At 27.9% G+C, this 26,470-nt stretch overlaps 1 protein-coding gene across 1 annotated transcript; it reads left to right on the top strand.

Annotated features, from left to right (window-relative positions):
• The first annotated feature begins 2,964 nt into the window (after window positions 1-2,964).
• LOC147812051 (RNA exonuclease 1 homolog) lies at window positions 2,965-13,365 on the top strand. Its single transcript, XM_087161729.1, has 3 exons — window positions 2,965-3,123; window positions 9,217-9,278; window positions 11,562-13,365. The coding sequence occupies exons 2-3, from the start codon at window positions 9,260-9,262 to the stop codon at window positions 12,704-12,706; spliced, it is 1,164 nt and encodes a 387-aa protein (XP_087017855.1). The 5' UTR covers window positions 2,965-3,123; window positions 9,217-9,259; the 3' UTR covers window positions 12,707-13,365.
• The last annotated feature ends 13,105 nt before the right edge of the window (window positions 13,366-26,470 follow it).

Genomic DNA, 26,470 nt, shown 5'->3' with positions numbered 1-26,470 from the left:
CTTTATTTTATATACATTAAATTTTTGAGGTAATCAAAATATGTTGAAATTTGTTAAAATTATTGCATATTTTAAGAAAGCTTTATTTCATGTACATGTAATTTTATAGTTCGATTTTAAACAGTATGACATGTTATAACATTTGTGTACCGAAGAGCCCTGCATGTAATTAAGACGTCCCTGTCTAATCATTTAAATCTCTTACTTCATCAAGCTCTGACTAAAAAATATCTTATAAATCTGAATCAGAAACAGCTTCGTCTCATATACAAATACTGGTTGTGCTAAGTGCAAGCAAAATTTGTAAATAAAACAAACAAAAAAAGTTTAGATTATTTCTTAACTCATTCAATAGCAACAAATGTATCTGGGAAATATTGTAAGCCATAAGAATCAGGAAGAAAAAATCATCAATAGCAAGAATCTATTCAATACCATATTGTTAGAAACAAATTGAAAAACCCTTTATAGTGCGGCTTTCAGAAGAACTCCTCCAGATACCCGTCTACCATCGTAACGGGTACTAGGGTTACGAGGAAAGGTCATTTCGAACAGGGGTGTGGGGTGAATAGTTTTATCTTAATCTTAGCGTAGGTCGAAGTGAGTAAACCAATCGTCACATTCATTCTTCCATTTCACCCCCATTAGAAATGTGCTCTCGCTTGTTACCATAGCAGCAGACAATCCCAGACTTTCAGTCTCGAGGAATTCTCCTCAAAGCTGCACTATACATTTCAACTCCAGCATTGTCAAATAACAATAGAAAAAAAAAATAAAACACTCCGTGTAAGTCATTACCTTATCAGAAAGAAATTACTTTTCTCTCGTTAGAGTTTCAACAAAAGAGAAAAATATTGATTATGAATGAATACACACCTTACATTACTTTCTAAAAATTGCAATAACCTCTCCCACTACTGTCTATTATTTGCCACCTGCAAATTCAAAAGAATTTGAATTTAGATGTAGTCATCCCCCTTTTCCGATTTCAACTTTATTGTTATTCTTGAACAAGTGTCATAATACCAATTGAATGAACTGCACACAACATAACTGTGTGACTCACATAAAATCTAAAAACTCATAAAATGCAAGTTGGTTTTCAACTAGTCATATTTTAACTTTAACATTTTAGAATAAAATTTTGAACTTCATGCCGAACTGTCTGCTGTATTATCATTTTAAAAGCCCATGTCTCGTAAATATTTAATTGTTGGTTAATTTTATTTCAAACGGGAGAAAAATTAACAAATTATATCACAGTTTTAAAATCCATAAAAGAAAAATAATAATAAATGGTGATATAGAATCTAATTAAAAGTACAAAATACTTCATAATGGAAATTTTGAATCTATGTGAAAGAAAATATTAATTTGAGCTTTGTTTTCTCATTTAATTGAAACTCAAAATCAATGTTCTATTATTGGAACATTGGCAGGTAAATGGTTAAAACGTACTTAAGTCTTTATTTGCATTGATTTGGATGTTTAAATATTCTTTTAAAAGTAACAACATAAACACAAAGAAAATTTCCAAAAATTAAATACTAATAGTTCAATGGTGATAGATTTGTGAGAAAAATAGATAGGATATCAAATATATAGATAGGATATCGCCTTATAGGAAAGAGAGACTCAACCATTCACTAAAGACCACTACCTGGCATGTTTTGATTGTTTCAATAAGTAATCCATTTTATATCAACATGAGATGGGCTTCTAAGAGTATTGTATCTGACGCAAGAAAGAAATAAAATCCATAAAAAAAGACTTAAAAATTAAAGAAATGTCCTTTAAAATTTTATAAAACATGTTTTATATTAGCTTTTTTAAAGAAAAAAATTATAAATGGAAACTTGTTCTTATAAATTTGAAATATACACAATAATTAAATGCTTACGTACAATTAATTGTTATAGAAGCGAACGGAATACATAAATTAAATCATTTCAGGTTCTTCTGTTCTAATAATGAGTCGGAACTATCACCAGGGATAAGACAATGATGATCTAAAAATGCCCTTAAATAAAGCAAAAACTGTTGCTAAAACAAATACTTTAAAATTTTATAAAACGTGTTTTATATTAGCTTTTTTTAAAAAAAAATAATTTAAATCGAAATTTTCTTTTATAAATTTAATAAAAAAAGTGGTAATAATTAAATTAAATATACAAATAAATATCCAATAAGGATAAATAAGAATTAATAAATTTTTAATTATAATTTCCACGAACATTAGAATTGCATTTTATTACCAAATTTTATATCAGTTTTTTAATATTCCTAAAATTGAAATTGACCAAAAGCAATTCGTATATCTTGAAAAATTCTGTTCAACATTAACACTTATTATTGAAAGTCTGAGGATACACTCGTTTGACTAATTTACAAAGAAAAATCTTAATTCGCTAACGAATTCTTTTAAAATGTAAAACAACTTTCAAAATTTAAAAAAAAATATTAATAAAAAGGAAAAAAATCTAAAAAATGAAATAATTTCCAAAGTAAGTATGCTTTAAAGCAAAAAAAAAAAAAAAAACACCCAAAGTTGCAGAAAATAACTTGTAAATGAAAAGAATTTTGCAATTTAAAAAAAAAAAAAAAACTTTGCGGGAACATTAAGGGATACTCCTCTAGCAACCCTCTCACAGCTTCAGCTTCATTCCTTACCACTGAATTAAACACGCACCTAGCAAATCAAAACAAATTACTATGGCTGACAAATTTTAGGCACAATTATTTATAAAAAAAGATGATTTAATATATTTAAAATGAAAAATTGATACAACGATGCTATTTTTTTTTGGGGGGGGGGGGGGAATATAAGTTAACATTCTAGACCACACGGGTTGGGGATGTTCTTGATTGGAAAATTCTTCTTATCAGTATAACTTGCTTCCAATGACTAAGTTATTGTGTAGCTAATAATAATGGTTATGCCCCCCCCCACCTAGTGTCAATTCTTAGCCAATGGTAATTGATTCGTTGGAGTTCTTTTTAAAAATTCACTTCTCTTAACGTCTTTCAGTTATTTAACTGTGAAGTTCTCTAAGTGTTGTGTCCTCATTTGGATTTATTTAGTTTTTACGTACATTATAAGAGGATATTTTATTTTAGATTGGGGTAAGTTATTCTTTTCCTATTGTTCATATTTATATTTTATTTAATTAAGTGTATCGCGTTACTATTTTATTATTTCTTTTTTTCTAAATTTTCCACGTGTTTTCCTGTTTTACCCAGAGTTCTTTTTTTTTTTTATCTAAGTTGATTTGTATTTACTCTTCTTATGAAACCAATTAATTTTATGTAATGTAAGGTGAGATAGTCATACAGATTTATGCTTTAACTACTTTAAAAGTCCATAATTTATTCTATAATCACTTATTACATTTTGAAGTAATAGTTTACTCATTCAAAGTATAAATTTGATAATCATAAATAATATACCTTGCTTATTAAATTAGTTATTTCAACCTATGAATTCTATTCTTCTGTTTGGTTAATTAATCAACATGTTCCGCCACTATTTCCCTTAATTTCTTATTTATAGCTATTGTATAATTTTTTTATTTTCTTCTAAAGCAATGTTTATTTCATGAAAACCTCTGGTTATCCTATGAATTCTATTTCTCTGTCAGGTTAATTAGTCACCATGTTGAACCACTATTTCCCTAAATTTTTATTTATAGCTATTATATGATCTTTTTATTTTCTTCTAAAGTCATGTTTACTTCATGAGAACTTCTGGCTATATTTTCTTTTTATTATAAAGCTATTTATACGTTAAACTGATGAAAATTATTAGCTCATAGGAAAATAGGGGTTAGGAATTTAATATCCAGTTAGTTTCAGATGTATCTTACCTAGTGTAATATAAACACGTTAATAATAATTTCTATAAAAGCAAAAAAAAAGAAAATTTACGTTTACACAATTTAAATGAAATTTCGAATAAATTGTTCAGATGTATTTTGACATTAGTAATCGGGATTATAATTTATTTATTTTTTCTAAGTGCTTCGACAGTTTGTTTAAAAAATTATCTGATATTAGTGCTTAGAGTAGTGAATTGAATAAATAAACTCTGTCACAGTCGTTAAACTGAATTTATTTGCCTTTTTAGCAAATCTATTTCATCATTGGTATGCATATGAATTAAACCTTTCTCTTCAGAAATTTCATGAGTCTATAAAACGTCACACAGCGTTCAAGTGTCACAAAATGCGGATACATTTAATATACATATATTAAATTTTAATTTGCTTACCAGCAATTTTTTTTTATCTCTTATAAAAATATCTTCCTTGTTTTCTCTGTATTTTAACTTATTTTATAGGTTCTATGTACGTGTACTTCACGCGCACTAAATGAAACTTCTTATTACTTTTCTTTATTTTCTTTGTTAATCTCCTTTTTCTTTTTTGTTTTTGTATTGTGTTACCCGAAATTTTTAAGTCCTATAAAGCGTGTGGTGATAAAAGATGTAAAATTTACCCTACTATTGACAAAAAACATATAATTCGTAATAACGGTAGCTCCAGATTTGTTTGTAAAATTAAAAACGTTATTTATATGTTGACCTGTGGTTTTCGTAATGTGAAATGTGTTCGGACAAACCAGTCAGTATCTTAATATTCGAATTAATTGACACCGTTTAGATATAAACTGTAATAAAATTATCAGTAACCTGGAACTGAATCATTTTAGAGAACATAATTTTAACAGAGTCAAAATTATTATTTTAGAAATAGTGGAATAATTTGATTTAAGACTGCAAAATGAAAATTATTACATGCTTTTATACAGAACAATTTTGCTGTATGGACTAAAATGACAGCCTCCAACATACACAGATTAACTTTAATAACTCCTCAACTTAATCATTTTTCTCCACTAAGGATAAGCGTACAAAATCGAGGTAAACGGGGGATCAGGAAGTAATAAAAACTCTCTTAATAGTGACAAATTAAATCTAATATGGAAAATGATTTTTATAAACATTCTAATATTAAACCAATAAAAGATTTTGCTTTTTCCCTTTAGAATAATGATGTATATAGACTTCAAAATCTTATTATTATCTTTTCTTTTATTGATTTATTACACTTCAAAATTTTCTGTTTCAATTTTGTGAAAGCTAAAATGAGTAAATTATATTTTGTTATTGACTTTCAAATCGTTATTTTCGATAAGATTAAATTTCATAATATTTTTGGAAATTTAGGAGATATGTTTCCATTAAAAGATTTTAACGTAATCCAAAAGCTGTAAATAATATAATAAATCTATTAATATAGCTATTTTTAATTATTATGATATTTACAAAAATTTAGGGAAAATTATTCTCTCCGATTATCATTGTCACTGTGAAGAAGAAAATTATTTTGAATTTGTAGATAGATATCTTGAACATATTATTACTGGTAATTTAAATTTTATAGAAAACTTAAAACTTTGGAAATTAACGCAAAATTCAGACCCATTTACCATATATAAATTAATGAAATTCTGAAGTACTTTCTCAATATATTTTTAAAGATATCAAAATAGATTCTCTTTACCTTTATGTTAACAGAATAAGAGGCTGTTTATTATTACTTTAAAGACTTTGGTTTCAATAATGAGGAAAATTTAAATAACAATAACAATTCACCAAATTTTTCTAAAATGGATCGATCAATTACGTAACCACAAAAAAAAATTGTAATTACCCTCATAGACAAGGTAACAATAATTATTTAATCTTCTGTAGAAATTCTATGTTGAACTTTTAAATAAGGAGTTAAAAAATAATAAAAATTTTAAGCTTAAGAATTGAAAGATTAATATTATCATTAAAATCTTTTTAGCTTTATATAAGAGATTAAAAATTAAAATTAGCAATATACAATTTCCTTAATTAATTATTTGTCCAATGTTTCATAAAATTCGTATAAAATTTAAAATAATCACATGTGGGTCTAATACTTACCTAACTAAACCTAGCACCATTTTCTCTTACTACTTAAATAAAATTATTAACAACATTATTTAAGAAGCTTTTTGTTGGATTATCAACTGATTTAAGAATTTGTCATAATCTTTTCAACAGCATTCTCTTTTCAACACTAAAAGATGTTCTTTTGAGTTATAACTATGATTTTAAAGATATCCTTCATTGCGATTTTGATTCTTGGGAAATTCTAATTAGTTTTTGTCCTTAATTACCTTTGCAATGGAAAAAATACTTTTATTCAAAATGATGTAATAAATGATGTAAGAATCTAATATTTCATCTCTCTCAGCTAACTTAATCTTACATTATTTGGAAAATTATACTCTTACTATTAAATTTGTTTTTAGATTTATTAATGATTTAATTATTTTTAATTTTCAAGATTATACTAAATATATCACATACTATATATCCCAGGGGCAATCATAATTATATCCGATTATGATTGTCACCGTGAAGAGGAAAATTTTTTTGAATTTGTTGATAAACAACTTAAACATATTATTACTGATAATTTGAATACTATAGAAAACTTAAAACTTAGGGATTTAATGATAAAAGGCACACAATTTAGACCCATTTACCATATTTAAATTAATAAAATTCTTAAATACTTTTTTAATGATTCCAATAGTTTTTTTCTAAGATATCAGAATAGATTCTCTTTACCTTTAGGTTTATCAGCAAAATGGAAATGGGCTGTTTATTATTTCTTTAAAAACTTTGTTTTCAATAATAAAGGAAATTTAAGTAACAGTAACAATTCGATAAATTTTTCTACAATTGATTAATCAATTAAGCAACTACTATTTTGCAGATATTTTGTATTTATCTCCATAGACAAAGCTAACAATAATTTTTTACAATAACATAATTATGAACAATAATTATGTACAACAGAATATATATTTTTATTCAAATTGATAGAATACGACAAGAATCTAATTTTTCATCTCTCTTAGCTAATTTATTTTTGCACTATTATGAAAAAGAATTATACTCTTATTGTTAAATTTGTTTTAATATTTATTGATGATTTAATTATCTCTAATTTTCAAGATTATTCCATTTTGTTAAATAATACTTATCCGAGGAATTATTTAATCTTGCTTCGTAATCATGATGATAATATTAATTTTAATTTTTTGGATTTGGTTAATAAGAAAAGAAGAAAATATCTTTTTTTATTGATTTATGTGATGAAAAATGATTTTAACTTTAATATAAATAAGCTAATTACTTGGAATTCTAATGTATCTAAAACCATCAATGTAAATGCCATTTTTAATCAAATGAATAGAATTATAAGAATCTGTAGTTATGTTTAAAAATCTATGCAAAACGAATAAGCTCTCTCCTTTTTTTAAATAAATGTTAATTTTCTAGAAATCATTAAAATTGTATAATTAAATATCAACCTTATTAATTATAAACTTGTTTTATCCAGTACAATATTATTACCTTGCTCACAATCATTTTCGTGTTATTTGCTATATAGTTTTAGAAATATTCAGTGAAATTAAACAAAATTTTAAGAGAAATACAAAATTAATTACGAAATTTTTGGTTTGAAATTTGAGAAAAAATTCGTTCAAAATTGCAAAAGATATGAGTAAAGTAGTTCTTTTATATTGCACATCAGCGGAAAAAACATTTTTTTTTCTTCCTAATTTTGAAGACAATTGTATATGGTAATTAATAGAAAAATCCCATATGAATATCCTAAAAATTAAAAGAATTTCTAAGTAATTTTTGTACTTTTTAAAAGAAGCTCAAAATGATATGGAGTTTTCCACAAGTATCATTGTATACTAAATAAGATTTATTAAAACTGACACCGGCATTGATGAAGATCCTCATCAGGAAATTATTTTTTCTTTCTCTTGTTTTCGTTCTTTATACAATCATATTTCAGCTTATGAACATATATTGTAGGGCGTTATAACTCGTTATTTATTTATGCCGTATGATACAAAATAATAATTGGAGAATGGTAGAAAACTGCTCATCACCTTGAGTTTTTTTTTAAAGACTTACACTACTTAGAAAATTGCCTGAAACTTTTGAAACTTTTAAGATATTCAAAACGGACTTTCTTTATTTGTTGCCAAATATGATTCTCTTCAAAATTAAGGAGAAAAAAAAATTTCACTTCTTTCCCAACACTTTTAATGACACATTTTCACACAGCTTATGAACATATATTGTAGGGCGTTATGATTTGTTATTTATTTTTGTCGTAAGATACGAAATAATATTTGTAGAAAACTGCTTATCACTTTGAGTTTTTTTTTTTTTTTTTTAAAGTACTAACACTACTTATAAAATTGCCTAAAACTTTTGAAATTTTTAAGATATTCAAATCGGACTTTCTTTATTTGTTGCCAAATATTATTCTCTTCAAAATTAAGAAGGAAAAAAAAATTCACTTCATTCCCGGCGTCTTTGCAGTAAAGAAGAATTACTTTAATTACTCAAATCTTGAGCAATTTCAAACGAATTTTTATTAAAATTTTACTGATTTTAATTTGAAGCAATGGTTTTCAAACTAATTTTAAATTGGTGTAAAAAATTTTTTAAATTTTATTGAATGTTTTTAAAATTAGCAGCAACAAAAAAAGTGAGACAAGAAATTACTTTTTTTTTTTAAAAATGCCCATATCTCCAAAAAATATTTAAGCCAGACTTACGGAATTATTGCGTACAATAACCAAAATAATTGCTACAAACAACAAATTTATTGCTACATTATTTTACAAACCTCTAAAAGCTTTACACTTCATTAATAAGAACGAGAAATGGCATTATCAAAAAAATTTTTAAACTGTATAACTAATTCTTTTAATGTGATAAGAAATAAAAACTTAAAAATGGGGATCGATTCGAACATTCAAGCCACGAGGGAATCTTTATGAAAAGCACATCACATCGTAATGGCCAACTTTAACTAATATAAGCTACACGCATTGACTCAATATTGAGTGCAGATGTGTTGCAATAGTAATTACATGCATTGTAATCTATGTATTTCAGTAATAATTCATACATGCATAGTAATAACAATTTAATATTTGTAGTTAATTTGTGTTCGTTCTCTTTTTCTTGTATTAATATATTTATGTAAATGCCCAATTCTTAATGCATTTTTTTACTATGTACTGATGGATGCATATATTTAAAATTTGCTTTGTATCTTATTCTGTGTTTATTTATTTTTGCAGAAATTCCGTCCTAGAAATTGCAGGAGATAGTTGGAGCTGAATCATGACAACAAATAAAGAAGGTAAGTGCAAATGTTATCTTTCTCTTTCACGGTGACAGTTAAATGAAGTTTTGTCCTTTTGGCTTTAAATAATGATCTTGACGCTTTTTATTATTTATATAATGAACTTTGCTTTAATTATATAAAGGCTCCGTTGATTAGGTGGGTAAAAATTGAGAACTGTTTGAACTTCAGTGATTTTTTTTTCCTCAAGAATTTTATATAATTATACATTTGTGCAAAATATTCTGAAGAGGAAAAAATTTATACTTAGATAATTATCTTCAAAAATAATTTTTTTTAATTATTTGATATTTTTTGTTATTTAAGTTATTCAATGCAATTTTAAATGAGTAAATCCAAAAATTGAAGGGAATCAGTCGAATAGTTGTTGAAAAATGAAAAGTTGAATTCTTAGAGTTACGCAGAAATAAAATAAAATTAAGATACCTACTTTTGAACTACATTACTTCAACTAAAGGGACCGTATTTTCCAGATTGAGGCTACCTTCTACTATTTTGAAGGTCAATATTCAAAATCCACTTAAGGAAAAAGGTATATTATTTACACTTATTAAATAGTCTACACTAATTAAATAGCATATTTAAAGCGAGACTCTCAAAACATTAAGACTGAGTCTCTGATGTGAAATCACAGGTATTCAACGTTTTCCGGTTTTTATTTTTATTTATTGATTAATTTTGTGCCCTTTATGTAGCATTTTTAAATTGATGAACTAATGGGATGGAATACGATTTCCTCGGTTTATATAATGGCGTTTACTAAAAAGATTTTTCCTATTATTATAATTTTCATGATATCAATAGTAACTTCTTTTAATAATAATGACTTCTTACAATAAAATTTAAACAGCAATCCCTAGCAATTTCCTATAAAACCGTGATTGGTCTCAGACAAAACAGAGTAAGAAGTGCATAAGATGCAATACATTATTTTCTAGATAGCAATGTCAGAAGAGCAAAAAGGTAGAATTCTTTTAGTATATACCTATAAAAACAATATGCAGAAAACTCAATCGTAATAACTTTTGATTTAATGATCAAATTTTCATGTACTGGGATTCAAACTTAATGGATCAGTTGGGTAATTTAAAAATGGTAAATTATTTATGCAAACAATATTTTAAGCTACGAAATCAGCAATTAAGTTACGAAAACAGCAGGTACAAAATCGTACACTTTCCTTGAATGAACATACCTTTCCTTCGGCGGATTTGGATTTTATTTTTTGCGTATTTCACCATAGAGGCCTTTTAAAGCGAATTGAAATCTTTTGCAAGCAAATATAAAATTCGATTATGCAAAAATAATTATATGTAAAAGATAATTTACATTAATTATTTATTATTTTATTCCACAAAAATCGAAGAAAATTTGAATTTTAAGGACTTAAAAATTCTTGCACCACTTTAAAGAAAGTTATTTAATATATTATAAAACAAAATTTGAACAAAATTGGTCAAATATTTCTTGATAAATTGAATTTTAAATGTGAGAAATTAGATGTCTCAGGTTCGACTTCATTCATTCTTCTCCATTATACAGAAAGATGAACTCTCCCTCATACTGTCTAAAGGTTATTAATTTGCAAAAAATGCTAGAAACCCTTTCACTGCCATTTGTTGGAGAATTGATGTTTTTAGCCGACATTTTCCAGCAAGAAAAACGCTTTAATTTATGACGTAAAATTTTCTGAGTGATGGGTATTGTATAACAGTTTGCTTGTGATCAATGACATACTTATTCTTTTCCTTAAGTTCAATCTCCAAGAAAACTTTGGGATGGGGGCTATCCTCAGTAGGACAGTGTATTCCAAAAAGGGTAGTTTCAGTCTGGGGCAGAATTGAGAGCTACCATCATTGAACTCGGCATAATATTGATGCATTGTATCCACGGTATAGTTAAATACCCAGATCCTGATGGCAGAATTTTTTTTATCCTCGTTTCCTATCCAGATAGAATAAGGACTGAATGCTCCCTGTAAATATGTAAAAGAATATCCACTTTCTTAACAAACATATTGGTTTCACATTGGTTTCCTTTACGTTAAACTATAGCACGAGAATAATCTGGCTTTATTTAAGTGCGACATATTGTACTGGTGTCAACGCTACTAACATAGTTTTCAGTTTCTCTTTTAAGCATAATTTAATTTCCTTATCTACAAAGTTTTTTCTATTTGTTAGATTTTTTGTTCTATTCTACCGAATTATTCTGTTTGTTCGATAGTTGTTCTGAATAGCTACGATTTATTAATGAAATTTTCATTTTTGAATCTTTTAGATCGATGCGTAATAACATCAACACTCAAGGAGTTTCGAGACTTGAATCTTCCCAAAGGGAAGGTATATACTAATCTCAGTAAATATCTAATGGACTCGAAGTATTTTGACAAACTCACCCACGAGCTGACTAAGGGAGCCAAGATATCCGAACATGGAACAGCTGTTAGGAAATGCTATAGGTGCCGAAAAAGATTTGAGGTCACACCAGAGGGAAAATACACTGTGAACGAAAAATGTTACTACCATTCAGATAAAGTAATTAAATGTCCTGGCTCTTATTCCATCTTCAAGTGCTGTAAAAGACACGCTTCTTCGATTGGATGCAAAGTGTATCCGTTACATATTTGTGGAGATCCACTGCTCAAACCGGAGATCAAAAGCACTGGTGAAAAGCGCCTTGCACACCAGCTTCGTGGAGTCTACGCATTAGATTGCGAAATGGTTTACACTGTAATAGGATTGGAAGTTGCAAAAGTCGGTTTAGTTAATGAAGAAGGCTTCACAATTTACGAGTCCTTCGTACAACCTGAAAATGAAATCCTTGATTATTGCACCAAATTTAGTGGCATAATGGCCGAAGATTTACTTGGAGTAACAACAACTCTTAGTGATGTACAAAGTTTCCTAGGTAACCTGCTTCACAGCGAATGCATATTAATCGGACATGGACTTGAAGGAGACCTCCGATGTCTAAGACTGACTCACAGTAAAATAGTCGACACATCTGTTGTTTTTGCAAGGAGTGATGGCTCTAAGCCAAAGCTTAGAGACCTAGCTTACGAAAAACTAAAGCTTGTGGTGCAAAATGACATTGGTGGGCATGATTGCATCGAAGATACAAGAACTTGCATGGCTTTGATGTTGAATAAAATTAAGGAAGACAAAGTTACCCAAACTGAATCACAAAAAAATACTGTAACTAATGAATGTCGAAAGTTTAATATCCCGACTCAGTGTATAGATATGGCATTTCTATCTGCCCAGGGCATTAGCCAGGAAGAGTTACACACCAGAAAATGGCCTTTTTCTGAAGCATCACATCAGCCTGAGTATCACATAGTTGAACAGAAAGGTAGTTTTAAAAAGGTGTGTTATATTTGCACAAACCTACAATTTGGACATGAGTCTTACTGCTACGCTTAAATTTTTAGTTCTTAATTACGAACGGTATACAGTCATGTTCGTGTGAGTCGAAATAAGGATAATTAAGACTTGGATGTTACATGTTGGCTTATTAATTCACTGTATGTAGATTTGTATGAATGGATCACCCATATAAATTTTTTGCTTTAAAATTTAGTTCATTTAATTAGTTATTAAAATTAATTTAAATTAGTTCTTTTAAAATTTTCTTTTTATTAGTTAAAATTCATTTAAATCAGTTATTAAAAATTTAGGAAAGTGATTAAGTTTTTTATCTGTTTATTTTAAATGATTTCTGGAGTTATGAAAGAGAATTGTAATCCTAAGATGTTCTGAAGCTATATGCTGTTTTAAGTGAATTGCTGTATTTTCTTCTATTGATATCGTTAGTAAATATTTGCGTATTGCTGTATTTTTCAATTTTTAATGTTTTGTGATTGTTATTGAGACCTGAAAAATCTTTCCTTTTTGGTATAATTTTTTCTGTTTTAAGCAAATTGCTGTATTTTTCTATTGACATCATTTGTAAATATTTGTATATAAAATGCTTATTTTTTTATGTTAAATATTTTGTGATTATAACTGTAAACTGCAAAATCTTAACTTTTTGGTTCAATTTTTTCTGTTTTAAGCAAATTGCTGTATTTTTTCTAGTGACATCATTTGTAAATATTTTCATATTAAATACATTTTTTAATTTTTAATATTTGTCATTATTACTATAAACTGCGATATCTTTGCTTTTTTTGTATAATTTTTTATTCAAAAGTGTCCTTTTTTTTAATCTTTTGTTGTAACTGTAGTGTACATTGTGTGCAGGAACTTTTTTGACACTATGACAAATTCCTGAACAAAACCGAGATTTGGAGAATTTTCATGTCTTCTGTTTGGTTTAGAAACATGACAAGGTGCTAAAAATTTTAAAAATCTGACAAAATTTTAAAAGTTCACAACAGTTACAATTTCTTTTAAAAAAACATTTTTCTTTTTAAACAAAAACAACAGGTTGACTTGCAACTAGAATGCACATCCAAATGATTCAGTGCGAAGAAATTACGCTTACAGAAAAAAGAAGATTTTCAGTTTAAGTTATGGAGTAAAAAGTAAAATATTTTTAAAGGGATAAAAAATGTTCACAAAAATCTTTCAGGTATAATTAATTTAAATCAAAGTAAGATTGATCTGTATTTGATTATAATTGGCTAATCAATGATATTAATGTCAAAGTATGGAATTGAGTAATTCTAAATCAAAATGTTTTCAAAAGAATCAAAGCTTCCTCTTTATATTAAAAAAAAGTTAATGCAACCATCACCGCTGTTTCAGGAAATTTAAACAGAGCGTTCTTTTTAATGTCCTATAACTCAAAAACTGCTGCATGAAACGATAATGGAATTGTGCACTTTCTAGATAAATGTTTAAAGAAAATTCTGATAACAAAATGTTATTGATGAAGTCATTAATTCTTGAGTTCCTTGATGTTGAAGAATAGAATGTTACGCATTATTCAGTTCAGCGAGAACTATTAACACAATTATTTAATTTAATTAATGATATATATATGTATATTATTATTATTATTATTATTAATTAAATTACGATATCAGTTATAAAGCAGTTAGCAGTTTTACCGAATAAATATATTATTATCAACTTTCAACCTTTCTTTGCTCACAAATGCAGAATCTGTGTTACTCACAAAAAATTCCATGAAAATATAACATAACGTTTATTTGATTATTTTTTTCATTACTAAATTCCTTACAATGATATTTATAGAAATTAATTATAAAACTAAAAAATATTACATCATAATTAGCTACGTAATTTTAAACATTTAAAAAGAACTGAGCTTTTAAGCAAAATTAGTCAATTTTAATTTTTTTTAAAGTCTTTTACAAAGGATTCGAAACAGTTCTAAAAATAACAGCTCTCACCAACGCTAACCACTTATCCATATTAATGGGTAATTTTAAATTTACAATTTAATTTCAAGGAGTTTTTGTTCCAGAATTGATTTGGTAATAATATCATTTAATCATTTGCAGTGACTTAGTTAAAATATTAGGATTCGAAACATATGATTTTCTAGAAATCATATGTTTTTATTCTTCTGTTAACAATAATTAAATTATTATTAACTATAAATAAATCTTTGTGATAGAAGGAACAATATATCTTTCGAAGGTTATCTGTAATCATCCTGCAGGATTGAGACTAGTTTCTCCCATTTGTTTCTGATTACATATGATCTAATTGAGGTTAGCGTACGAGTCAAGGTGTTGAACTAAACAGAATAACTTTTATCTTGTACAGAAGAGAAAATTTTAATGAAAATCTCACTTGCAAATTTTTTATCTTGATTATCATTTTAACTTTTGAAGAGATTAATGGTAGACAGGGTGTGATGAACTGGCTGATAAAAAATGGCCACCAAAAATAATTGTTTTCATAAGTTCATTCAAGGTGATTAAATTTTAAAATTGGAACAACTTGCGATATTTTAATTTTTCTTATTATTACAATTTTATTTGTATATTATTCATAGTTGTCTCAATATTCTTCAATGTTACATACCTATAAGTCTAAAAAGCGGTGGGTTGCTCAGGGGATAGAACGTTCACTTCCCAATGAGAGACCCAAGTTTAAATCCCAGCGGTGGCTGGTTGATACGATTTTTGCTCCCGTCTAGCACCGACTCCAATGGTGACAAAATATCCTCGGTGATAAAGGGTGGGAATCCCCTTGCCGTTGGGCTAACCTTGGGAGGATTTCGTGGTTTAATACTACATGTAACGCCAATGCGGGTTAGCTCCATCAGAAAGTCCTTCTGCTTGATGCTTGTTTTCTGAATTGGGTTCAAAATTACGAGGTTACGGAATTGAACATTGGTAGTTGTAAACTCAGAGTCGGGTCGGCTGTCCAACGCCGGATATAAAATTAAATTTTAAATACTTATAAGTTTGCAGCAATTTACATTTATTACTTTAATTCGTATCGGACAGTGTTTTAGAAATTTAAAAATGTTTCGTAGTAATAATTTTGAAAATGCACCTAATAGGTTTAAAAAAAATTAAAAAAACGATCGACAAGGGTCTCATAAAAGAAGTTGTAAAATATCTAAGTGTCTTTATCATTTCGAATTTATTACTTTATATTCGAAATGATATAATTTTTTTAATGCTTTATTTATATATGTGTGAGGAAACATTTTAAAGATTCTTGATAAACTATATATATATGTTACTCGGCGTTATTCTAATATGTACTATATATACGGATCATGATACCTACTATAAGTACTGGAAAAATAGGTTTTTTTACAGCTTACTAAATGGGATAAATACCGGAGAAAATTGTTGATTATAGTAAATTTTGACTATCAGGAATTGGTTTCGAGCAATAGAATTAAGCCAAGGAATGCTGAACATTGTTAATTTTTAACTATCAGGAATTGATCTCGCGCAATAGAATTAAGCCAAGGAATACGGAATATTGTTAATTTTTGACTATCAGGAATTGGTCTCGAGCAATAGAGATCTTCATTTTTGAGAGGACGAACTTCTAAAAACATGCTTTGCTTAATCTAATAACTTAAAGGCATGAAAATGAGCGAGAAATAACAATAAATTAAAAAAAAAAATTTTTTTAAAGTTAATTAATTGTATCCTCATATTTCTTTTAATTTTAGGCATGATTGCGCAATATTGATCATTACCGATTTATTGAAATTTTATTTCTATTTCATTCCATACGAAGAACGAACATTCAGCTCGTAACAATAATAAGAAACTGAAAAAGTTGCATAAACACACAAAATGATATTTAGTTTCAATGCAACTTAGCTGAAATTCATTACCAAGGTCTCTAATTCTGTCAACTAATTCAAACCAGAAACAAAAATTATATTCTGAAGCTATTTAAGAGTTTTTTTTTCGTTTTAAATTATTGATTTGTAAAAAATAAATTTCCTTTAATGTATGGAAGGTTCTGTTTCAGATTTTTCATTTTCTCCCCGCGAAGTTGCGTTTGATGCAAAGCAAGTGATTTTGTTTAGGTTATTGACTACTTGTCGCTAAGTCACTTAACTATTCTTCCTTCCAAAGAATACCTAAATAATGTCACTTTTCTGGTTCTTTCATTGAGTATCTTCGGAATTTATAGATTAAACAATATTAATGTTATACTTTTAAATGAGACTAAAATTAGAAAGTCTTTCAAGAAATCTCAATTTTTTTTTAGAAATGGCACTTAGCCGGTTCTTCCACTAAACTCTTCATTTATTACTGAATTATTGCAACAATTTCATTTTTTAGAATTTTATTAAGTTTTTTTTCCTTTGAAATTTTATGTTAAAATATCACAAGAAGAAAACTAATACAAATAGCTAATATTTTAAAGTATATTCTACTTTCATTCGTTAATCATGAAATTAAATCAGTATTGGAAGGAGATTTTCTTTTATGACTTGAAAGCAAATCGATCGTAAAAATTATAGAAATTATTTTAAAAAGTGAAGACGATAACGATTCTCTACAAGTTATGCTTTTCGTAACGTATAATTCAAACATGATTTTTTTTTACACTAAAATTTCATAAAGCTAACAATATTATTATATTAAGTTAAATATTCGAGATATATTAATAGACATAAATGACTTTTTGTAATTCAATTTAAAATTTTTTTATTAAAAAGTTTACCTAAAAGACAAACAGCAAAATACTTTTTGAAATTTACCAGAACCAAAGCTATGCTTTAAAATTAATGAATTTCATACACTAGTATACTAAGTATTTTTCTTTGCAAACGATTTTTTAAATCATTAAAAAGAAGTCGAAATCTTTTGTTTTTATCAATTCAAATAGTTATAATATTTATTTCTATATTTTTTAAACTAGTTTTGTATAATAAGTAATATTTCAAATGTCATATTATTTCATTTTAATTAAAACTTATATTCTAGTTGATTAACGGAGATTAACTCGAACAATTATTTCAACTTGCCTGCAAACTAGCATAAGTTAGGGATATGACTAAACATCCACTGAAAAACGTTGTGCACCCCTACCAGGAGCTAAAAGTAACATTAAAGCACATAAATAAATAAATAAAAACTGTTTTTAACTTCCTTAGTCACAAACATAAAAATGAAATGTTAAATGCCTTAAAGTATTTTTGATTTCTAAATAACCGAAAGGCGACTATCATACTTTTTTAACGTTATTATAAGTTTAGAGATATAAGAAAATTGCTTATATCTCCTTATTACAAATTGTTATGATTTTCATAAAATTTTTGCTTCTTGTTCACCTCACTATCAATTTGAATTGCTTTTTATTTAATTTTTATCAAGAGTTCTGAAAAATTTATAATGGTAATGAAAATTGAATATCCTGTTCAAGAGTTAATTAAAATAATTTTTGGGGCTTTTTTTTCAAAGACTAATTTAAAATATAAATTTAGTTCATTGGAAAAAAAAACTGTAAAAATTAATAAAAGCCCGCTGACTTCCAAAATATTTATTTCAGCGTAAATTAAGGAAGTATTTATTGAGAAATATTAAAATAAAAAGTTTAAAACAAACATAAAAAGTTATTTACATAAATATTTTTAAAAAAATCTTTCGAAAATTGGAAGACTTCGAAAAATCTATTTTTCCAATTAAAAGTTTTACATCAATAAGACAATTCAATTTTTCAAACGTCTGTCCTGAACGATATAATTGAAATTTTTAAACTACTTTTGAGATCTGGGGCAAAATTTGCGCTTTTCATCCACTGTCCAAATTTTAGGACGATTCTGTTATAACAAAGACCCCGACATACAGACGCACAAACTCTTCATTTTGATAAATGACAATGGAAACACTGAAAGAAATAAACAGAAGAAATTTTGAAAATATCTTTCAAGTTTAAGAATTTTTTTTTGTTTTTTAACCAGAAAAATTTACAATTATTAAAATCTTTCGTGGGATATGACATGTACTGTGATGTATAAATTGCGAAACTATCGAAAGTCTGAGTTTTGATGTTTCATATTCTTAAAATTAAAAAGGCTCCGGCAAGAGGTAAGGCTTTCCTGTAAAGAGGTAAGGCTTCCGATTTCAATAAATGAATACATAAATTGTTTTTTTTTTCTCGATTTCCCTGTGTATTTTTCATAATTATTAATACATTTTGATAGAACATTGATTTTATAAACTTTATTATTGGTTATTAACAGATGTCCCTAATGTTTACTTCTTTAACAACAAATTGCGAAATTATTCTTGTAAGATTTATGCAACAATTTAATTTTCACACAAAGTTGTGATTGAAAAATAATACAAATTCAAATATAATCCAAATATTCACAAATATATTTTTAATAAAATAGTAGTTTAAATGTAAATTATGTAAAAAATGTATTGAAAAAAAAAAAAACTTGAAACGATAATGAAAACCTTAACATGATAAAAACTGAAAATTTCCATAAATTTTCTTATAAAATTTTGATAAAATGCACTGTAATTAAGAAAAATTTTCTTGCACATAAATTAAACGAAATAACTAAAATTGAAGGAAATTAACATTTATATCATTAAGTTATAATAAAATAATGAAGAAAAAAAATGTGGTTTTATAAATAGCATAAGAGAGATAAGCATAGAATTATTTGGTAAAATTATTAAACATTTTCTGAAATTATTAATTTTTATTCAAATCAAAAATAACGTTCAGAGGTTTTAAAGAATAAAATTTTAAAAAAAATTGTAATTTTAAAAATTTATGAGGGAGCTACCACTACACTTACTAATGCCAACTGGTATAATTTGAGTATCGTAAATTAAAATGAATTGTTATCGTAAATTAAAATGAAAAATTAAAATGCTCATAAATTAAACTGAAAATGTAAACCAACATTAAATTCATTGAGAACTTATTAGTTAAAAATCATAAGAATATTAAATACAAATATTTTATTAAATTTTTAATTAGACATTTATAATTATAGCAAATCAGAATATAAGCTTAGAGTTCAAAACTAGCACTAAAACGTTTAATACTATGAAGCAAAAATGAGTTGAAAAGATACGGACAATAATACCAGCTACACACTCTAAAATAAAATTTATTTAAAAATCATTACACAATGCTGATAAGAATTTAGTAATAATTAATAAATAATTAATAGCCTAACATTCATAACATAAATTTTTATTAAGTAACTACAAACTAAAATTATCATCTAAATTAAGATATAATTAAAAGACAATTATGGGTTTTGAAAAACCGTTTACATTAAGTGATAACCATAGAGTTATTTTACTTAATTTTTGATAAATTGTCTGCAATTGAATCATTTTTACATATATCAAGAATAACTTTTTGAAATATTAAGAAAATAACTTGTAAATAAAAAGTATTTTGCAACCAAAAAAAAAAAAAAAACTCTGTGGGAATGATTAGGGATACTCCTCTAGCAACCCTCTACAAGCTTCATCTTCATTCCTCAGCCCAGCTCTAATTTTGACAGTTAAAGATTGATTGAGGATTAGGACCACAGAGGGGGGAGTTAGTTTTGGGTCCAGATAATAGCTGGAACAGGGCTGGGTCAACTGAGCCTTTTATCCCTTCAGTGAGTCAATAAAATGAGTACCAAGCATGCTGGGGGACTACAATAGAACACTGGGGGTTCCGTGTTCAGATGACCACCCAGCCCGAACAACTGCTATTGCATCCCAGAGCTCAAGGTCAAGAAAACTGAGATGGCCTTCTATGGGCTGCCGCACCACTGAGTTTAGTATCAGAACTCTTAATCTTCTGGACGTTTTCCACTTTCTTCCCATTCGAATATGAAAATAATCCAGCTGTAATTTCTTTTGTTACTTTCTGTTTCTGCATTTTAAATGAATATTGAAAATAAAAAGATTTTAATGTCGTACCCAAGCATTGCTCAAACCCCCCTTTCATCTTGTAAGCAAAAATAAGCAATTCTCAACCCTAGGTGCTTATGAAATATTTGAACGACCGGAAACAATATTTTCATTATTTTGTTCAACCAGGACGTTCTGCTGCCCCCTATTTGATACCGACCCCCACAATTATGTTTTCGTTTCTTGAAGAACAGCAGATTCATAAATCAGAATTAAAGGCAATTCAGTTAAAGAATCCAGAAATGTTTTTCTATAAACGAAGATTTGATGCTATAGATATAGGTTCCGACTCTTAGACTGTAATCCCAGATTACAGGGATCCTTACAGCAAACGTTGTTGACTAATTAATCCTTCTCTAAACAAAATAGAAATATGAGTATGGCGAGCTTGTTTTCATAATAACTGAATAAAGCCACGAAAGAAAACTTTATTAATAAAATAATTCGCTTTTTAGTTTTTACTTCATTTTGTCTTTTTTTGTCTTTATTTTCATTCTAGCTCTGTACTGACTGTATGTGTTGAAAACTTATGCTTCTATTGTTACAATTATTCTTTATTAATTGATACAATTGTTACAATCTCATATATTACGATTGCAACTAATTATGTTATAATAATTATTTTAGTTGCATTTGTTGATTAGACAGAATTTTACATAAAATGTATTATTAAAGTAAATATGACTTACTAAAAACCAATAACTTGCTTTACGCTTATTGATTGTAAAATGGTTAATCATTGTGATCATTATAAAATGTTACAAAATAAAGTAATACTACGCGATTACTTTTCAGTTAAAAAACATCACTTTTAGTTTTTTAATCGAGAAAATGATTTTTACTCTGAAAAAGACAATTATGCTTGTTTGGCCTTAAATTCAGTTTGCCTCATCACTAGAGGGCGCTATTATTCATGTTCTATTTTTTCTATTAATTTTGTTGTTCAGTGTGTGTGTAAACAAAGAGGATTAAAGTTAGATTTAGAAGCGCGTGCTGTTTCCTGTCTGATCTCATCAACGAAATGGTCCGTCATAGCCCCAGCATATAACTTTTAGGATGAATGACAGTGACGCAGTCAACGAAACTTCTAAATAAACGGAATAACATTCAAAAAACCCAAAAGCAAATCCCAACACAAATCAGAAGCACACCTCTTTTTGCGAAAGATCACAGTCAAATATGGATTCCCTTCTAAAACGTAAGAAAATCATTAAAGGTAAGCTAACCAGATTAATTACTCAAGTAAGTAGCCTGCAAAGTCAGGAGATTCCTGTTTCCAATATCGAAGTTTATCAAAACGATTCATTAAGTATTGATGTAAATAATTTAAATGATGAAATTCTATTTTCTTGTTCTGATACAGAATTCGATAAATATGAAGAAGAAATGCATGAATTACTTTCAAAAGTAGATACTTTAAAAAATGAATTAAAAAAGCATAATAAAGATCACGTTAATGTAAATAATATTGCGTCTCAAAATACTGTAATTTCTTAACTACTTAAAACTTCCTAAACTTTCCTTAAACTAAAAACTTTCCGTTTCTACTTAAAACTTCCCCGTGTTGAACTACCAATATTTACTTCTAATTATCTTGATTGGATTTCATTTCGCGATTTATTCTTAGCAAGCGTAGGAAATAACAGTTCTTTAAGTAATTGTCAAAAATTACAGTACCTTAAACTCTCTGTTAAAGGGGAATCAGCTACTTTATTACAATCGATTCAAATTACTAATGAAAATTACGAAAGAGCGTGGAATGCACTTAAAGAACGTTATGAAAACGAAACAGAAATCATTAACGCAGCATTAAACAGGTTAATTTCTCAACCTAGCTTAAAATATGAGTCCGCGTCAGGATTACAAAAATTAATTGATACTACTTCACAATGTATTGATATATTAAAGGTCCTTAAACAGCCTGTTGAGCACTGGGACACTATCATTATTTTTCTTTTAAAAGGGAAACTTAATCCAGAAACACTTCGCGTTTGGACGTTAGAACAAACAAAAAATATCCCTTCGTTCGCAGAATTTAGAACTTTTGTTTTGAATAAAGCTAACGGGCTAGCGTCTTTGGCTCTACGCCAAAAAGAAAAAACAAATGCAAACTTTGAAAGCGGAGCCAATCGGAATCAAAAAATAAATAAATCATTTTCATCACAATTAGTTTCTCATTTTTGTTTGTTTTGCAAAAGTGATACTCATTTCGGATTATTCAAATGCAATAGTTTTATTGAACTTCCGATGAAAGAAAAATGGGATATAGTAAACAAAAATAAGCTTTGTGCGAATTGTCTCAAATCGAATAAAATTCATTCAGTTTCGAAATGCCGTATGGGAAATGCCGTATGGGGTAAAAATTGCGCTCAGCCGCATAATACATTATTATGTTCAAAAAATTCAAATGAAACGAAAATAAGAGCACAGGGGGAAAACGAAATAATTTCTACTATTAGTAGCAGTGGCGTACGCAAGGGAGGGGTTTAGGGGTTTAAACAACCCCCTTGAGCTCAGACAAAATGGAAAAAATAAAAATTTTAGTAGAAATTATGCGAGCTATTATTTTTTAAGACTACTATATTTTTATTAACCTTATGCCTACTTTTTTTTTCTCACGGTATTTCTCAGAATACTGAAAAAACATTTTCTATAATAGGGTTGTACTTTTGAAACCAAATTCACGTGATACTGTCATGGACTGGTTCCTTTCTGTCCTGCCAGTATAGTTTTCGAGACTGGCTGTCATTCGCGAGTTCTTTACGCGATGATTCTGGAATCCTAGACGTTCTGTCGTCTTTGAGACAATTCGAGAATTTTGGAGACGCGGTGAAAAATTCTATAAAAGGGGGAACGGAGTACAGTGGAGTTAGTTAGTCTGACTAAGAGTTATCTCTGCCACTTGTCTTTCGAAGCTTGTCGCTAAATCTGTTTTGTTTTGTCTTAACAAAAAGTTCATTCAATCGCCGAACCCGTCATCGCCAGTATTTCGACTAGTGAAGAAATCAGTAACAATACCAAACAGTGTTGCCAGATTGGGCTACTTTTAAAAGTCCCCGCTACTGAAAATTGAATTTTCGCTACTTGCTACTTTTTGGGCTACTTATTATTTTTCGAACGCTACAAATCTTAAATATGCGCTACTTTTTTTCCTTACTGAAATATATATATATTTTTTAATTTTTTCCCTTCCCATTATAAAATGATTCTGAAAGTTTGCAGCTTCTTTACCATTTTTAAAAAGGACATTTTTGTTGTTGTTGTTGAAAACGTTCTCGCTTCAGTTTTGGATTCTTGATATGTTTTACCGATGGAGTCTATAATCTTTCCATGTTTATGTTTCAAATCGTAGACTCGGGAAATCGCAAAGATATATATGGAAAAATGCACGGAGAGTATGATGGGGAAAATGGTTTTTAACTCCAACTATTATTAATCGTTTATCTTCTGGAGAAAAAAAAATCACGTTACTCGCTTTGAAACTCAGAAAAATTAAATCCAAAGTCATTTTACCTGATGAATGAAAATAGTTGTTGTGAATGACAATGAGTTTCCATAAAATATCGTACTGTTAAATGCTTTTTAGTGAATTCATTTCACTTTTGTAAATCACGATCTATTCACAGTTGCAATAAAAATAGAAAAATTTTTATATCTCTCTAGAGCAGGGATGGGCCAACTGTGGCCCGCCGGAGGATATTCGGCCGGCGGATATAATTTTAATTTGCCGATCCGTGGCAATATACATAAACAATATACATCCATTTTCTTGTCAACTATTTAAAATTATTTCTGTTTTTCCTTTTTTAACAAAGTACTGATGACCTTTTTACTTTCTCTATTTTTGTTCTACAAAACATAAATTAATGGAAATAGTTAGCACAGACAGCTTCAATTGGTAAAATGTTGAAAGCAGAAGTTCTTCATAGAATAGTCTTAGATTGGCTCTAGCTAGCGTTTGTCTTTCTCAAGGAATCTAATATAGGTAAATTGTACTTCACATTTGGCAGACTACGCATTTTAAGATCCAACGAGCGGACAATCTAACAATCATCTGAAGCAGTTGTTTCTAAATATGCCAAAGTTTTACAAATCATTACCAAAAGCTAGTTTCCAAAATTTAATATTTCATGCCCAGAAAATCAGCTCTATGTTTGCTTAATCTTTTATATGTGAACAAGAGTTTTCAACTTCGAACCTTAGAAAGAATCATTTTAGAAGTGAACTAACAGAAAAGCATTTAGCCTTGTTCCGTAAAATAGGCACATCTCGCTTCGAACCTTAATATAAGGAACTTTTAAAAACGAAATCGCAATTTCATTCATCTCACTAAGTATTTAAATTAAAACTTGTATATCGCTTTTTTTTAAAAAATTTTGAAAGTTTTATTTGTCCCACCAAACATTTTTTTTTCTCGATTTTTGGCCCTCGACCAAAAAAGTTTGCCCATCCCTGCTCTAGAGCTTAGATTTGCCCGTTGTAAATGATGAAATTATTTCTTTTTAAAGGAAGCTATAATATGTATTGCTATGGTTACAGTTATTATTTTTCACCTCATTTTGCCAAATATGCAATAAATAAATGAAACAAATAAAAATTAAGTTTTGGATAGTTATCATATTAAAATAAAATTGTTTTTGGATAGCTATCATATTAAAATAAAATTGTAAATGGATTTTGTTTTTAAGACAAAAATATATACTATGAAATTTCAAATAATAATTAACTATAACAATGAAATTATGAATAAAAATGGCTAAGTTAATTGAAACAGAATGCACTTAGGGATCAGAAAAACTGAATAACGACAATTTTTTTAATTCGAAAATGTCAACATTTTAAACCTTTCGAAACATTTATAGTAATTGCAAAATAACTAGGAAAGATAATTACTTTAAATGATAAACACGGTAATGTATATGCTGCGTGTTATAAAAGGAGTTTAGAAAATTATTAAAGCTACTACAGTGAAACTATCGTAAACTGATCAGAAGTGGAACTACAGTTTGATGGTTTTATAAGAGAAGTCATCTTATAAAAATGATAATAAATTGTTTTTACCAGTTTTGCACTTGATCATCAAAATCTTAGATAGGTGATTAACTTATAGAGATGGTCAACTTAACAGGTTTCACTGTGCAAGTAAAGTAAGCACAGCAACTAAGGCGAGCTGCGAGAAAAGAAAATATTTACGAGCATTTAGTGCAAATCTATCTTTTTATCATTGTTTTTTTTTAACTTTACAACAGATGTTACGGCTACTATAAATGAAAAAAAAATTAGTTAAAAATATTTGTTGCTTCGTAGACGCTTTAAAATACTGTTTCATACGTGGTCCAAATCAAAATATTCATTTGTTCACTAAATTACTATCAAAACTATTCTCAATCGAGTTTGAAACAATTATTGATGCTATTACAAAGAAAAGCAAAGTCATATTTCTCATCTGCGAGCTGAATGTTTGTACTTTGTATTGTTTCGAACTTCAGAGCAGAAATGATTAAATAAATTATTTTGCTTATCAAAAAAAGATTTTTTGCCTTTTATTTTTAAATATAGATGTAGGCCCATGAAGTTGAACTTTTCTGAATTTCCTGTTGGAGATTGGGTCCTAGTTAGGTCTTATTTTTAATTTCCTCGAAACGCGAGATAATTTTTATTAAAAAAAAATTAGCTAGTGAGAATATTTTTATGTGCGATTAATTAAGGATCTTGAGGTTGGGGAACGAAGCGAGCTGAGGTCGAAACCTCTTAGTATTCTTATGCAGCTCTAAGACCGCACCAACATTAAAATATCGAAGACAGTTCCGACTGATTTTTACACATAAAAAAGCTGGAAAAAAACGAG

The sequence above is a fragment of the Parasteatoda tepidariorum genome, chromosome 4 (genome assembly GCF_982258835.1).
Source record: "Parasteatoda tepidariorum strain Cologne lab strain chromosome 4, Ptep-v5.0, whole genome shotgun sequence".
NCBI lineage: Eukaryota > Metazoa > Arthropoda > Arachnida > Araneae > Theridiidae > Parasteatoda > Parasteatoda tepidariorum.
The sequence above is the reverse complement of the archived record's forward strand: the minus strand, read 5'-3'. Positions and strand labels throughout refer to the sequence as shown.